The 17194-nt window shown below is 33.5% G+C and overlaps 2 protein-coding genes and 1 long non-coding RNA gene across 3 annotated transcripts; all 3 read left to right on the top strand.

Moving 5' to 3' along the window:
- The first annotated feature begins 3456 nt into the window (after positions 1-3456).
- LOC141685542 (uncharacterized) lies at positions 3457-4257 on the top strand. The gene has a single exon (XM_074490636.1). It carries the CDS (start codon positions 3457-3459, stop codon positions 4255-4257), a length of 801 nt encoding a protein of 266 aa, XP_074346737.1.
- A 3-nt stretch (positions 4258-4260) lies between these two features.
- On the top strand, positions 4261-8916 carry LOC141685541 (uncharacterized). Its single transcript, XM_074490635.1, has 6 exons — positions 4261-4591; positions 6235-6628; positions 6901-6973; positions 7453-7586; positions 7741-7865; positions 8003-8916. Exons 1-6 carry the CDS (start codon positions 4261-4263, stop codon positions 8914-8916), a joined length of 1971 nt encoding a protein of 656 aa, XP_074346736.1.
- Positions 8917-12834: 3918 nt separating this feature from the next.
- On the top strand, positions 12835-15243 carry LOC141683158 (uncharacterized). The gene is made up of 3 exons (XR_012560139.1): positions 12835-13412; positions 14920-15029; positions 15107-15243. It is a non-coding gene; the product is annotated as an uncharacterized LOC141683158 (long non-coding RNA).
- The last annotated feature ends 1951 nt before the right edge of the window (positions 15244-17194 follow it).

Raw genomic sequence — 17194 nt, 5'->3', positions numbered from 1 at the left:
TTGATGATAATTCTGTGCCTGGAAGGGTCAGTACCTTTTAAGAGGTTAAGTGTTATCGCTGGTGATAATTTGTGCCTTTAAGGGTTTGTATCCAATATTGGAGTTTGAGAGAACCTAGCCTCCTCTGGTTGTATAGAGAAATGAGAAGAACACGATATATTAAGATTTTAGGAGGTTCACGTTTTCTTTTGTAATTATCTCCTCTACTAAACAATTGTTATGGTCCATATTATAAATCCTTGTAGTTTTATCAAATCCCAGTTCAGAGCTAATAATTTTATTTTATTCATTTCAATCCAAAGTTTTTATATTGAGTTTTCTGGAGACAAACCAATTGTACTTAGTAAAGGAGATAGAGTAAGTGGTGGCCTTAGGAAAAATAAAATTTTTGAAATTCCTGCTAGTGTGGAATTTGGAAAATAAACATTTTTCAATGATTAACAATTTATAATTCCTTAATTGACTCTCCTTATTAATGATAATAATTTTGTAACAGACATTTTTCATAAAAGCTCGAACGCTAAGATTGTAATATTATTGGAACCAAAATTTAGACTATAATAAATAATAAAAGAAAATTTCAGTTTGATATTTAAAATAGGAAATAATGGGGGTTACTATGAGGTTCGGTAGTATAAAGGGAGGAAACTATTAATATTGACGGGGTAGAAACTATATTAGGTATGTTTGAATGTCTAAGCGAATTAAGGATTTTGAATGGCCAAGAGAGTGATAGAAAGTAGTTATTAAAAAAGCACTATTCATGTTGTTCAAAAAAACACTATTTATGGGATATAAATGTTTGAATTATTAATTTTAAAATCATGGAACAGTTGTAGGATTATCCGGCTGGTTTCAAGAGGAAATATAAATGTAGAAGGATTTTATGGAGATCTTAATTTAATACCTGAGTGATTATTTATAGAAAGAAAGATAGAATTGATTTTAAAGATATGTTGATTATGATAACTAATAGACGGCCTTCCAATTATAAAAGATTCTGATACTAAAACTAATAGAAGAAGATCAATTACCTTCATTTAAGCCGAGAATGTTGGTCTGAACTAATAGTATATTTGAAAGCAGTTATTGAACCAAGAGGCAAGTAATTATGATCTAATTTGGTTTAACCATAATTGATACTATAATCCAAAAAATTAGGATTAGAGCAGTGTAGGCATTTTATAAATAGACCTCTAGTTCCACTATTCTCCCTGTATCAATCTCTATTACCATCATACCGGCCTGTATAAAAATATTACTTGTCCCATGGAGAACACACCACTTCTTGCATCTGAAGAAGCAGTTGGAAATGTGCAACTGAAGTCTAAGGAGCTGGAGGTGATCACCGATCCATCTTTTGAGATTGATGCTAAAATCACAGAGTGACCGAAGGTTATATATGGACGAATGCTATCAGGAAGAGCTGTAAACAAAGAGGCGCTAAAGAATATGTTTGAAAAAGTTTGGCAGAACAAGGCAGGTGTGAATGTTGAGGATTATACTAATGGTATTTTTATTCTTACGGTTAGATCGGAAGCCGTTAAGAATAGAATAATGAAGGGGCAGCCATGGAATTTTTACGGGAGCTATTTTATACTGTTGGAGGCTGATGCAATGGAACAAGTAACAGCTGAATCTTTCCAAAAGATTCCGTTCTGGGTTAAAGTGCATGGAATACCCCCGGGTCTTCTTACAAGACCCTATGGAGAAAGGCTGGGAAGGAGATAACTAATTCCATGGGTGATTTTATGGATTTTAATGTGTAAACTACAGGCGTAGTTTTATGCGATTAAGAATGGGCTTGGATATTTCTGGACCTCTCCTTAGGGGAAAATTTCTGAAGCTTGGGAGGCAAAAGAATAATATATGGATCTCCTTTCGCTATGAGAGACTATCTAAATTCTGTTATTTCTGTGACCATCTAACTTATATTCAGAAAGACTGCGTGTCATATGTAGAAGAACTGGAGAATGGCCACAACCCAACCCTTCAATATAATGACTCGTTGAAAACTACTGGATTAAGCCATGTTGCCGTTAATAATGGGATTAGTGATCAGAAGTTTAATAAGAAGCAGATTCAATATGATGCAGATGCTAACTCTCAAGCATACCCTAAGGCACTCTCAATGGACTCAGCAACTAAGAGATTGAAAGTGGGAAATATAGGTGATATAGATGAAAAGGCTTTAGCTATTTCAAAGATGAAGTCTCATAATGACGGTGATAAAGGCGGAATAGCTGAGAACGTAAAATATCAAAAGGACGCTACAGATGGAGCAAGTAACAGTCGTCCAATTTTAAAAAGTGTTACAAAGGGATAAAATGAAGTTCTTCCGCCCCCACTACCAGCGAGCAGCCAGAACGAAGACGGAACCAATTAGGAATGAAAAGAATCCCAAATGGAAATAATTACTAGAATAAAGATAATAAGAGGATGGAATATAAGACTATTAGATGGTTTTATTAGATGTTTATTTTATTAAATAAGGATGTTGGGTTACGATTCTATTTATAAGAAAGAGAGTTGAAGTATGTATTTTTATGCAAGAGAAAGTTTGATGGATTTGGTATTGTTTAAACAGCATGAATGGTTGAATATTTTATAATTATTTTGTGATAAATTTATTTCCTCTTTTATAATGAGTATTTCTTTATATGAAAAGAAGTAAAGAACCAGTGAGACCATATCTTAAAGAAAATGCTTCTAATGATTGAATTTCAAGATCAAGTATAGAATTGAAATCCATAAGGAATATAACGTAGTTAGGAACGTTAAAAGAAAGTGGAAAGTAGGAAAAAAGAGGCAAGGTATTGTAAAAATTAAAATTTGAGGAAAACATAAGGAATGTGCAATAATGGTAATATTTCCTCTTTCTTGTAATAAGTATTTCTTTATAGTAAAAAGAAGTAAATAATCAACGGTATCATATCTTAAAGAGAATGCTTCTATTGATTGAATTTCCAAGATCAAGTATAGAATTGAAACCCTTAAGTAATAAAAGTCAGGAACGTTAAAAGAAAGTGGATAGTAGGAAATGAGAGGAAAGGTACCGTAATAAATCAAAATTTGAGGAAAGCACAAGGAATGTGCAATAATGGTTCTTAATAAAATGTTGTATTTAAGGTAGGAAGAAAATATGGAAGCTTATGGGTGTTAATGGTATGTTTCATTACAAACTAAGAATCAGGGACTCAGTAAGTGTTAAATAATGATATAAGCAGATTGTATAGAATTTAAATAAGTGGAACATAGAAAGAAAGGAAAATAATAAATTTAGGAAATTAAGTAAGATTTCACATTGTAAATCTCAATCAAGTGGGGAGGATTTTAAGGACCAGACATATGAGTTGATTGATTAGTAGAAACCAATAAAAAGAAGAAAAGCAATAATAACTTGGGTGAATTGTTATTATAAAAAATCACTTAGACGCCTAAAAGATTTCTATATGAATGGCTATAATAACTTGGAATGCAAGAGGTCTGAATGGGGAGGAAGCAATAAGGCAAGCAAAACTGTTGGTCAAGTACCATAAACCAAATCTACTCTTTTTAATGGAAACGAAGCTAGCTGATGGTAAAGTAAATATAATTTGTAATAAACTTGGTTTTGAACATGGATTCGAGGTCCCAAGAACTGGATTTGGGGGAGGATTAATGGTTCTATGGAAAGACAATGTTGAAGTTACATATTTATCATCATCACCTAATCATTTTAGCTGTTTCTTACGATTGGATAATCAAGCAAGAGCATGGCACTTTTGTGGATTCTACGGGGAACCAAAGGTAGCCAATAGGCATTATACTTGGAACTTATTACAAAAACTCAGGTATACAACTACTGGACCATGGCTTGTTATGGGTGATTTTAATGAAATTTTGAGTCAGGATGATAAGGATGGAGGGGGAGTGAAAAGTGAAGCACAAATTAAAGCTTTTCAGCTCTCACGTGAGGCGTGTGATATACAACCTCTAGATTATAAAGGTGATCATTATACATGGGTTAGTAAAACGGATGATGGAAGTTTAAAAGAAAGATTGGATTGGGCAATGGTTAACAAAGAGTGGGTGGAGTGGTTTCCAGACAACCATCTAGTGCATCTTGATTTTTTTCAATCTGACCATAGAGCTCTTTATGTAGGCTTCCAAGACGGGTCGAACCTTTCAAAGCTCAGTAGAAGACGAGCTAGGTTCAGATTCGAAAATATGTGGATAAGTGAACCTGACTGTCAAGAGATCATTAAATCCAATTAGAAGATGGCAGATCAATCAACTTTATTATCGACCATTAACAATATTAAGCAGTGCTCTCTTAATCTGGCCTCATGGAGTCGAGCAAAGTTTGGATCTTTGACTACTGAAATCAAAACAACACATCAACGAATAGTAGCTATTCATATTGCTCAAGATCAATCAAATGATAACGAAGAGCTAAAGGTTATGGAGCGGAAACTGAATGATTTTCTATATAAAGAGGAGGTTTTTTGGAAGCAAAGATCCAGAGAATTATGGTTACAAGCTGGAGATCAAAACACAAAAAATTTTCATCAAAGAGCTAAGAAAAAAAATAAAATAAACTCTATAAAAGGTATTTTGATTACTTAACCGTTAATTAGTATCCTAATTATATTAGTATCGTAGTTAATTAAAATCCTATTTAAATTAAGTATATAAATTGATGGATTATGCAAGAGAAGAAAAAAGCTTTGATTTATAATAAAGTGGTAAAAATGAATAGACCATTTAGTTCAGAAAGATGCTAATAACTATAGTGTGTGGAGCATATTTCCTGGTTCAATTTGGGTATCCCTATACAGGTAAATTGGTAGAAAAATTTAAAAACTAAAGAGAATCAGGGATGAAATTTGATTGATTGATCCAACATAAGAGAGTCGTGTATTCAAGTTAGGTAATTGAGTAATACTCTATTTTAAATGGTTAGGTTACATAATTATAGAGTTGATGAAAATGAGTCTTGTGGTCATCATGGAATACTTTGAGAGATAAGTAGTAGTAGGCTTATATATATACAATGGTAATAGGAACCTAAAATCAAAAGTGACTTTGTTCAGGGAATGTTGGATATAAAATCTAGTAAAGGAGCAAAGATTAAGGCAGTAGGGTTTGTCGAAGGACAAATTTTCTTAAATATACGGCTTATCAAGTATACTTACTTTAACCGACAAAAAAAAAGTATACTTACTTTAATAGTTTAAATGAAAGTTCTAATTCAGAGTAATATACGGACTTAAAAACTATATTAAAATTTGGCTACGAAAATAGAATAAAAAGATAACTTTAAAGAAGGGTAAATTTAATATAAATTTATTATAGTTAGATTAACTTGACTGATGGAACGTAGTATTTCTCCATAAGGTATGTGTATATATATATATATATATATATTTATAATCTTGGTTATTAAAATCGTTGTAATAACTGACAAATCTTGTAAGTTAGATTAATTATAACCTTGTTAGTTCTATCGAGGTTGGATAAGTTTAATTTCAAATAGTAAAATACGTTGAGAATGTAGGATTTCTTGATTCACCAGAGGTTATCAATTCTATTAAACTCTATTATAAACAAGATTATATCGGAGATTTGAGAGTCTAAGTTTAAAATAATTAATTTCATTTTAGGCTCTATAACAATTTGAATACGATATCCACATGAAGGAAAAGAAAGGTTATCCAGACTCAAAATTCACATAAGAATTTGACTGATCTATATGCTATAGAAAAAGGATACTGGAGTTGGTAAATGTAGTAGAATTTTCTGTATAATTTTAGAATTTTAGCTAAAAGGGACGTTAATAATAAGAAAGAAGATTCTTTAAATGTGCATTACAATTAACCTGGGTTAGGTTTAGCAACATTAAGTAATTATGATGCAAGTATGATCTACCAACCCAAGTATGTGAGTATTACTTTAACAGTCCAGTTGGTTGATGACAAGGATAATAATTTCTATTAATAGGAGCCGAGTAGACAAGGATTATAGGAGTTTGGATAATGTAATGGGGGAGTCTGGTTCCTAGAGATACGGCTAATTATCAAGTTAGATTACCTTGAAAAAGAGTTATAAATGTTGATTATACTCCTGAAGCTTATATTGTTAGTAAGAATCTCAAATATGTAAAACTAAAATTCACACTTGTTTCTATTAGGATAGAACAAATAAAATGAAAAACAAAACTAAGAAAGTTACTTATCAATATATTTATTTCAGGACTGCTGAATGAGGAAAATGAGTGGATCCAAGATGAGGATGGGGTCAACAAGATTATCCAAAAATTCTACCAGAGTTTGTTTACTTCCTCGTCCCCGAATGTTGAGAAAATAGAAGAATTGCTGGGTGCGGTAAACCCAATAGTGACAGAAGAGATGAATAGAAAACTGGAAAAAGATTTTTCTATGAAGGAAGTTAAAAACTCTGTATTCTCTATAGCTGCCGACAAAAGTCCAGGACCTGATGGTATGAATGCTATGTTTTATCAACATTTCTGGGACATAGTAGGCATGCTTGTTTCAAAAGCAGTTCTGGACTGTTTAAACGGGGAAGCAGATTTGGTTTCAATAAATGGTACTCTTGTCACCCTTATTTCTAAAGTCAATGAACCAAGGTCAGTGGGGGATTTTCGACCGATTAGTTTATGCAGTGTGCTGTATAAAGTTATATCGAAGACCTTAATCAACAGATTCAAACCGATTTTACCGTTTATTATTAGTGGAACACAAAGTGCTTTTGTTCCCGGGCGATAAATAACGGATAATGCATTAACAGCTTACGAATGTCTGCATCACTTGAGATTAATAAAAGATGGGAAAAGATGTTATGCAGCGATGAAGATGGACATGAGTAAAGCATATGATAGGGTGGAATGGGTTTTTGTAGAAAAAATGATGCTAAAGATTGGTTTGTCAGGGCAATGGGTGAAGAAGATTATGAGTTGTGTGACATCAGTGAGGTATTCGTTCCAAATAAATGGACAGAAACAGGGTGAAGTTTTTCCATCTAGAGGATTGCGTCAAGGAGATCCCCTCTCACCATACTTATTTCTAATTTGTGCCGAAGGATTCTCAGCCTTATTACAACAAGCAGAAAGTATACGTGATATTCTGGGACTAAAAGTAGTAAGAAGTGCACCTTCCATAAGTCACTTATTTTTCGCAGATGATAGCTTGCTTTTTCTTAAGGCTTCCAAAAGATCTCTACAGTCTATCCAAAACATCTTCTCTCTTTACTCCCATTGCTCAGGACAGGTATAATTTAATCTAACACGTTGAGTCAGTCAGTTGATATTTAGAGTACCTTGAATTTAGTTTAGCGCGGGTAAAACTAAAATGATAACTAGAGAAGTGTTAGAATCTTTATAAATGTCCTTGATTTAAGTTATATGGTTCACTGTCGGAAAGACAAATATATGACTGTTTCTATTGTCTATAGATGATAAACTTTAACAAATCAATATTGTTCTTCTCCCCGAACACCACAGAAGATATTCGCTCTATCTTTGTAGATGATTTAAATATGCAAACAACTGAAGTGATTGAAACATATCTTAGGCTGCCTATGATGGGGTAAAAATAAAAAAGTGCTTTTTAGATCCATAAAGGATAGAATATGGGGACGTTTGCACTCTTGGAGACCCAATCTTTTCTCACAAGGAGGCAAGGAAATACTTTTAAAATGTGTTATTCAAGCAATGCCAACATATTTTATGGGTTGTTTTAGAATTCCAGAAGGGCAATGTCAAGAATTTGAAAAGTTAATGGCTCGCTATTGGTGGGGGTCAGTAGAATCCAAACAAAAGATCCACTGGAAAGCGTGGAAGGATATCAATGTTCCAAAGAGTGAAGGTGGATTAGGCTTCAAAAATTCTCTCAATATAATCAAGCGTTACTGGATAAACAAGTATGGAGAATATTACAGAATCCAAACTCTCTCATCTCACAGGTTTTACAAGCAAAGTACTTTACAAATTCGGGTTTTTTAGATTCTAAAGAGGGAAGTTGTCCTTTGACATGGAGGGGTATTTGCTGGGGGAAAGAGTTACTAAAAAAGGGTTTAAGAAAGCGCATAGGTAACGGACAAGATACGAACGCGTTTAATGATCCTTGGTTGCCAAGACCACCATCATTCTTACCGATAACTAAATATGTCAATGATAATTTGAAAGTCTCTGAACTGATCCAACTGCCTGGTATGTGGAACAATGGCCTAATTCAACAAATTTATTTGAGTCTGGATGCTCAACTTATTTCAATAATTCCCCTAAGCCCACTCGATCATACAGATTTGTGGATGTGGCATTACAGCATGAATGGGAATTATTCAGTCAGAAGTGGATATAATTTAGCATTAAATGCTAATACAACTAGTCATTCTTCTTCTGACACACTTTCATCATGGTGGAGAATGTTTTGGGAGATCAGAATTCCGAGAAAAATCCTAATTTTTGGGTGGAGAGGATTTCAAGAAATTTTGTCGACAACCAAAGGACTATTACGCCGGCATATAACTAATCATAGCAACTTCCCGGTTTGTGGATTTGGGGAGGATTCAAATGCACATGCAGTTTTTTGGTGCCCTTTTGCACAAGAGGTGTGGGAATCCTTTGAATATCCTTTCATGAGAGGGGGTAAAGACGACATCTCTTTTAAGGAAGTGTTATTCTATGCTTCTGATCTTTTAGAAAAAGAAATGTTTGAGAGGATGTTAATCATTGCATGGGGGATATGGACCGAACGAAATAAGAAAACTCATGGTCAGCAACAAAGATCAGCACAACAAATTAAAATATGGCTAACCATGTATTATGAGGAGATTAGAAATGTGAATGTCCCAGAAAGAAAAATGTTGTTGAAAGAGGATTTGACACAAGAAGAGCAAGTAGAAGCAGGTCTCTAAGACCTAACATTTTTTGTGGAAGCTTCGATATCCACGTCTTCGGGAATGGTAGGATTGGGAGCTGTTATCTTTAAAGCAAATAAAAAGGTCCAGTCATCTTTGTCAAAACCACTAGAAGGTAACTTAAATGTATTCCATGCAGAAGCATCGACGCTCCTGGTCGGGCTACGTTGGGTACAAATGATAGGACTTCCTATTAAGTTCTTCTTTTCATATTCTTTATCTCTGGTTCAAACGCTGAATAATACAAACGCTTATCATAACGAACTGGGTATCTTACTGTCAGACATTAAAATACTATTAACTGAATTCCCGGAGGCATCGGTCTCCCTTGTCAATCGTAGTTGTAATGTGGTAGCCCATAATCTCGCTAAACAAGCACTGGAGCTAGAAGCTGAAGTCTCATGGGTGGATGATTTGGCTCAACATACTGAAAATCAGAATTAGTTTCTTTCAAAGGTAATTCCTAGTAGACAAATATGATAAAAAATGAATGATTTTTATGACATTAAGTCATAAAATAGTCCAATGAATTATTCAATATTTTGTTGATTACAAATGAGTAATAATTGTAAAATAAAAGTTAATATTGTTTCAAGGCGAATTTTAAACTTGGAGATTATGAGATTGACTGGAATACAGGTTAACACTAGAGGAAGCGACAAAGGTATGGAGCGTACTGGAAATTTTCATCAGGGCTAGAGGTTTGGTTTCTAATTTATGTCTTACTAATTTTACTATCTTTAAGTTGTACACGAGGCTGTAACTGGTTGAGGTTTTATAACTGCAATTTGTATATTCTCTATTGGTATATATGTCAATTGAAAGTGCTTAGGTTTTCACCTACTTCATCTAAGGAAATTAGGTAAAATGAGTTGAAGAAGACTAATTTTAACTTGGGGTATAGGTACATGCCTATTATTTGTGCTTGAAATTATCAATTACATAATTTAGAACATGTCACTCTATGAAACTACCATGATTGTTATATATGAACTGATAAGTATGTTTGGCTTAGAAACCTCTATATTTGGAAATTTTGAAATTGTGGCGGTCTATATTCTGCAGTATTTAATGGCTTCATGTGCACTTGACAAAGTTTTATCTTCCTTTCTTTTTCAATCAAAATTTGTCTAGAATTTCAAATTAAGATATCACACTTTGTTCCCCTTTTGAGTATTGTGAAACCTGTAATTTATGGCAAGTGTGTCCTGATATTCTCTAAGGATTGTATTCTCTAGAAGTAAAAGAATTTTGTGTAAACTTATTTAGTCTTGACTGTAATTTATAGAGCACGAAGTTTCCGATACTTAACCATACTTTCTTGGCTAGAATCACAGAGCACGAAGTTTCCAGTGTCTAGCATGGAAGCAGAAGATATAGATTGATCAAGTCTCACAACATCTGTAGTTGAGTCTTGATATTGTTGTTGTGGAAGGAGCCTCCCATCAATACTTAAACGCAAAGTTACATCGTCTGAGACAGGGGGATTATCTTGGTTGGCTGGCCAAACTACCGTCTTATTCACATCAAGTCCAGCAAGTCAAAAGCATAAAAGAGCTAGTCTGTTCTCTAAACTTCAACAAATGCTTAAAAATCATATGGCTAATGCCCTTATATCACACATATACTATGAAACAATGCATATGAATCTAGAAAGTTTTATGGGCTAATGTAGAATTCTTTTTTTCTCGTAGAAAGGACTTTAATAGATCAGTGTATAGGAGATATGTTACTAAGTTGTATATGTTCCAAATTTTGTGCTACTTACTTGGGAATGATTCGTCTTCTACAAAGGACTGAAAAAGAAAGGCTCCCAAGAGTCCAGTCAGGATGTAACTATAACTGTGATAACCAAAATTCAAAGAAATTTATAGAGCTTTTTTAGTAAAATTTTCTACTCAGGGCACTGGAAAATGTCAATAACATGAAATTTAACCTGTAGCAGCCTTCCAATTGGAGAATACTGCAGCTACTAAAAAGGCCAGTGAAATTTGCAAGTTGACTAGATCAGATAAAACACAAATCGAATGTTGTAGTCGTTAAGGGTGAAGAACTTCAATCCTACACTAAGAATGAACTTAAACAACAAAGGTAATATAGTAATCAAGATTAATTATCGGGTCAGATGCATATTATTGATAATAATCAATATCATTTATTCCACTGCACAATCCTCCTTAAGTTTATATTTCATTTGTATCATTAGGCATATGGACAACATAGGAAATTCAAAATCAGACTAATTTTAAATTTAGTTAGAATTTTGACAGGATCATATGCATTTGTTTCCTTGGCAGTGCTAGCCACTTTCAGCTAAGCATCAGAAATTTCATGATTACTAATTTAGTACTACTACACTGTGCCATATTTTACAAAAAATACCAACTCATTGAAATTACAAATTTATGGATTGTATAAATCGAGTTTTATTTACTGGATATAATAATAGGACAATTTTAAAACCCTTTTATGCTGGTACAAATTATTGAATGTGGTGTCTATTTGGAAGTTCTGTAATTATTCCAAAGTTATGCAGAAGTTACTGACATTTAACAATAAATCACAACCTACTTTTAAGTTTTAAATAATTGAGATTAAAAACCAATCTATTTACTAATTAGTTTATCTCTAACCAAAGGATTTCCCTTTGGTTAGATGTTATATTATGTTAATTTCACTAACTATTTTAATTATGTTATTTAATTTTGAAAACTGAATAAATTGAATTTACGTGTCAATAATGGTTAAATGACTGAATCTGTTGGTTATATTTTCAGGTTTGGCTTTTGTACCGAATGGTAGATGAACTGGTCACGAAAATCAAAGATTTGGATCTTCAATAAGTAGTTTGCTCGAGCTTTTACACCAGATAAGTAATCTTGCTTTTATTTAGTTATTTGGGTGTTTCTCTCTTCAGACCTTAAGGCGTTATTGTCTAAACTTCCGGGGCCATCATGCATGACCTTCGGTTAGATGATAAACTTTATTGTATGAAGGAAACTCCTTTTCTTTTTCTTATTTTGTATCTCGGTACAATCTATTCTTCGAGATTGCATATCTCACCGACCAAAAAAAAAGTTCTAATTCTAAGGGGTCATTTGGAAAATCTGAATATCTTATTTCTGAATGAATAATATTTCTGAATAATCTGAAGGAATCAAAAATCTGAATACTGAATGAATAATATTGTTTAGTAAAAAATTATATCTTATCTGGATGCCATTTGTTTCAAAAAACATTACATCTAATTTGAACATATTTTAACGGACAAAAATGTAAAATTATAACAAGTAGTTATTATGTCATAATAAAACTAAAGTGGAGTACAAAATTTATGAACTCGGTGAAAGTTTCAAAGCAATTTGATCACGTAAGCTACTCATGAATTGTGTTCCTTGTGAAGTTTGTTGTGATTCATCTTCTGCCTCTTCTACCATTTATTCATTTTCTTCTTCATCACTGTCACTCGAGACATTGTTGTCACATTGATCAAATAATCCATCTTCTAATTTTTGCAACCTTATAAAATTATGGACTGCAAAACATGTAATGACGATATCTCTTTGCGTCGAAAACGTGTAAGGAGGCATTTGTTTTAATACAGGAAATCATGCTTTCAAAACACCATATGCACGCTCTATAACATTTCTCAATTGTGCATGCACATAATTAAATTTTTCCTTCTTAGTCAAAGCACGCCGTCCCCGAAAATCAGTTTGCCAATATCTTGTGTTTTTATATGGAGTTAGAAAATCACGAGTGTTTGCATATGCAGCATCACAAAGATAATATTTATCTGCAATTAATATAATAATATATTTTGATATTATTAATATGAAATATTTATTAAAAAATTAGATTGTAAAGCATATAAAAAGATACATACTTATGGTAAGGGAAAACTGGAATCAGTATTAACCCACAACTTTTGTTAATATTCTTGAATCATGTGCAACTCCTTTCCATCCTGCCCAAACAAATGTGAATATCATATTGAAATTACATATACATAGTACATTTAGATAGCATTCACCCCCTCCTTATCTTATTAATAAGTACAAGAATAAAGGTAAGGTACACATACTCCTCGGACAATCAAGAATAGGGATGATTTAAATAATATCAAGAAGTTCTGCTATCCCAAGTCACAAACCTCTTCGTCACTCTCATCTTATTAATTAGTACAGAAGGATACATATATATATGTTAAATCAAGAAAATTTAATTAAAGCTTGACAGAATCTTATATGCAAGTAACACTAATTCAATTGATTAAACTAAATAATCAATTTGTGCATTGCAAAACTTCGTCATGCATAGCAGAACTAATAAGCGAGCGGTCGCAGAAGCAGGTGGAATATTAGTAATTCAGGAAACGTTATTATCTCCTAGCCCAGATGTTGCTGCACAGGCAGCAGTGCTCGGCAATATTCTATTCTCTATTCACACACTTCAGGAATATGTATCAGATGAGCTCATCAGATCTCTAACTGGTAAGTTTCCGATCCAAGTAGTTCAATTGTTTAGATTATTATGGTTTTTCTTCTGCGAGTTCTGGTACATATATCTTCACATTATTTTATATCAAAGTTGAGATACTAAGTCATATTGCCATACGCAAATAAAACACCAGCACCTTGCTAAATCCAGTGGTTACATATATCCACCTTTTTCTTGTATACTTTAATTTTATATTGCATAGACAAACAAAGAGGTGTATAGTTGATTTTAAATTTGACAACCAAGATAGTTCAGTATACTACAGATAAAATTTTGTGAACAAATAATGTGATTCACACATACACCATCAAAGTTAACTTCACACATACACCAGCAAGAAACAATACTTCATCAACCAACATAGTATTAAGAATGAAATATTTTACGGAATTTCTATGAAAAGGATGATTAATTCATGCATAAGGATAACGTGTTCGGAAAGTTCGAAGTAGTTGAATAGGAGGATTATTATGAGTATAGCCCTCGGGAAATTTACCATACATTCACCGTGAGAACGCAGAAATATTGCGTACATTCACCGTGAGAACGCAGAAATATTGCTTCCGGTGCCTGTAAAAGACACCGGCACTAACTAAACAGAGCCAGAAAAGTAAAAGAACAAACCAAACAAGGTGAGAGGATCAACTCAATCTAAGATGAATTTTTGTAAACTTAAGTTTTATACATAGAACACTAAACACAGAAGCAATCCATACTATTTAGAACACAAATTCTGAGCAAACAAACTCGACAAAGCTGATTCAAATTTACGAAAAAACTGGAAGGCAACTACATAATACTTAAAACTAAAAACTAATCTTAGGTAGCGATCACATTTGTAACTGAGCTAAGGGCCTGAACATGTGCCTTAACTACTCATGCCTTTCACCTAGACACTCAATTGAATCTAGTTCAATAAGAAAGATACCAAAACAATTAAATAATGATAAAGAACCCAGACAATTAATCAAGCAGATGATAAAAACTAGAAAATCGAGTAATTTTGTATAGCTAATGTATGGATTGTACCTTGTTCGGTGTGCAGAGGTGTTCTTCGCGGAATAAAATACCTAACTAGAATTGGGCCTATGTATATATATATGAATGGTTTCAGATAGAATTTTAGATATGAATGATTCAGGGACATAGAAGATTCGCTCAGCTGCGGAGCAGGAGCCCAAACAGCATGGACAAATAAGAATCGCTTGGTTAAAGCCCGTTCAGCAGTCTTAAGTCTTTATCAAATTTTAATTTTCTATCATTCTTTTATTCTTTTAAAAAATATCGGATATTATATATTGGCCTATTGGTGTTTATGCATACAATATGGTGCATTTTGGTTGTAGTTCTTTGTGACTACTTACATTGTCGAGTAGAGACTGCTGTAATTCCTGCAGGCTAAGCTCACAAATCTATCTGTAGAGCTGGATTCTCAATAATTTTTGTATTAATAAGAGTACTTACTTTTTGTAACCTTCTGAATATCCCTTTGTATTCCAGAAGCTTCTTTCTTCTGGAGAAGCATCGAATCCATATAATTTGCAAAATCAGGGCATCAGGACAGGAGACTATTGTGATTGCTGATAGTTGAATACAGAGTATTGTCAAAGGTAATCATCACATCTTAATTCTGAACACGTTTAGCCTCTGCCTTTAGTCTCATGAGACTCTGAAATAATGTGGACAGGGAACTTGGCCAATGGATCAACCAACAAGGGAGACACTTAGTACAAGTTCATTGACGTTAAGAAGCATATGCCTAGAGGGATTTCAGCTTGGTACAGTCTGCGTGCCTCAATTGTCCTTGATAAATTTAGAAGTACATGTTTTTGATTATCACTACACATTTCATTCCCTCGTCAATTCCTTTATATTCTGGAAGGAATTTCATATGAAAACTCACCAATACTTTTTATTAATATTCCACATTCATATTAAACTCACAAAAGAAACAAAAATGAGTGTAGAAGCTAACTTCTAATCATTTCCTTTTCCGGGCCCTCAAAATTTATACACCACAAACTCATAAACGTTGTTTTATTTTTTCTATGTTGTTCTAAATATTGTTGATTTTGGGCCTAAGTCATATTTATTTAGCAACTCGCGTGCCTTTTTTCTAGTTGCAGCTTTATTTGGGCTTTAAAATTTATAGTGTCCGGAAACTGTGGAATTAGGAGACACTTCAATTAACATAAATAAGATCCAAAATCCAACATTGTTGGTCAAGCAGTTTCGAGCTTTGTCCCAAAGAGAGTTGCCAATATTAGGATGGATGATCTTTTGGAAACTGATTTTGTTGGAAGAAGTTTAGCGTTCTGTATTAATTGCAGTGGAAAAGCAAAAACGAAAACATTTCACAGCTAGGGTAAGAATTATTACTTGTACAGCTAGGTGAACTCTGATTTTGATTTTGTTACGGTATAATTAGAAGTAAATACAAATTTATGATTGCTATTTGTTTACTGATTGCTACTAGTTTAGACTTTGTTAACTTAAAAGCTCCTGATTTCCTATATAAAATATAAGTTCTCGAAATTGAATGAAGAACAGGCGGCAGGCAGGGTTAAAGGGAAAAAACTTCAAGCTAGTGCCTAGTAGTCGCCCTTAATGAATATACTATCAGATAACAGATAAACACCATAATTCGACATTTCAACCTTGAAATAAATTTCAAATGAGGTTGAAAATGAGATATAGTTAAAGTCATTTCAATCCTTATCTATGAATGCAAGCAAGATATATATAGGCGTGAATGCATTTGTCATCTTTGAACTTGTTGAGCCAAAGCCATTCAATTCTTAGTGGAAACCTCCGAGGAACAGCTAGTCCTCCTTTAGTGTGCCTGCCATTGAAGCCAAGGGAGACAAAACTAACCACGGGAGACAAAACTAACCACCAAAGTGTGTAACCCACTGCCAGCCAAGAAGGCAAAAAATGATCCGATACCCTATTAAAATCTACCTGAATAGAACCACCACCTACTAGGACAGAGTGTTGACAACTTAACATCCTAGTAGAATTTCTCTAATTCTATATATGACAGTGTAAGTCTAAGAATGAGATGAGTGAATCCATCTGAAACAAAAGGAAGGAGCATTACATGACTTGATAGAGTGGATTGATTTTAGAATCGGATTCTTATCTTAATTTCAAACAAGAAAACTAGCTTGGCAAATTGTTCTATTCCGACCAAAAATTTAACATAGCATTCAGTAGACATAACATTATGAGAGAGGTACAACCTTAATTCTCTCGTACATCTTTGATCGTCTATATATCAACAAATAATATCTTACTAATTTTCTAAGTTTCTCTCAATATACTAAAGAGCCTATAATTGATTTCCCTTATGCCTGTTTATATATATATATATGCATCATGTTGCATTTTGTCGTGATATCGAGTATTACCTAAACACAAACTCTCGCCTGGTTTAAATGTGAGTGGTATCTGATAGCCTATAATAATATAGGCCCAATAACAAAAACCCCGGGCCCAATTACAAGAGCCCAGTGAGTATTCAGCTTTAACCTTGAGGGACTCAGGACACATGGCAACATCACCATCGTCTAGGTGTCCAGGATCCAGAACGTTCCTACGGTCCAGATCCGGTAGTACGACTTGCATGTCGTCAATCTTTGTAATCATAAATCTCAAATGTAACTCGAGTTATTCTTGTAAGTTCATTAGATTAGTTTTACTTTCAATCATGTAATGTAATTGAAGACTCAAGAAGGTTATCCAATGGAGGTGATACAAAGAAGTCTAAATAAAG

This window comes from Apium graveolens, chromosome 9 (genome assembly GCF_009905375.1).
Source record: "Apium graveolens cultivar Ventura chromosome 9, ASM990537v1, whole genome shotgun sequence".
Lineage (NCBI taxonomy): Eukaryota > Viridiplantae > Streptophyta > Magnoliopsida > Apiales > Apiaceae > Apium > Apium graveolens.
This window is presented reverse-complemented; position numbering and strand designations above follow the sequence as displayed.

Excerpts from the sequence above, each read along its gene's own strand:
- LOC141685542 (XM_074490636.1), top strand. The coding sequence starts at position 3,457 with ATGGCTATAATAACTTGGAATGCAAGAGGTCTGAATGGGGAGGAAGCA.
- LOC141685541 (XM_074490635.1), top strand. The coding sequence starts at position 4,261 with ATGGCAGATCAATCAACTTTATTATCGACCATTAACAATATTAAGCAG. Across the intron at positions 4,592-6,234 it reads TAAAATAAACTCTATAAAAG|GACTGCTGAATGAGGAAAAT; the intron begins GTATTTTGATTA and ends TATTTATTTCAG. Across the intron at positions 7,587-7,740 it reads CTTAGGCTGCCTATGATGGG|AATTCCAGAAGGGCAATGTC; the intron begins GTAAAAATAAAA and ends GGGTTGTTTTAG.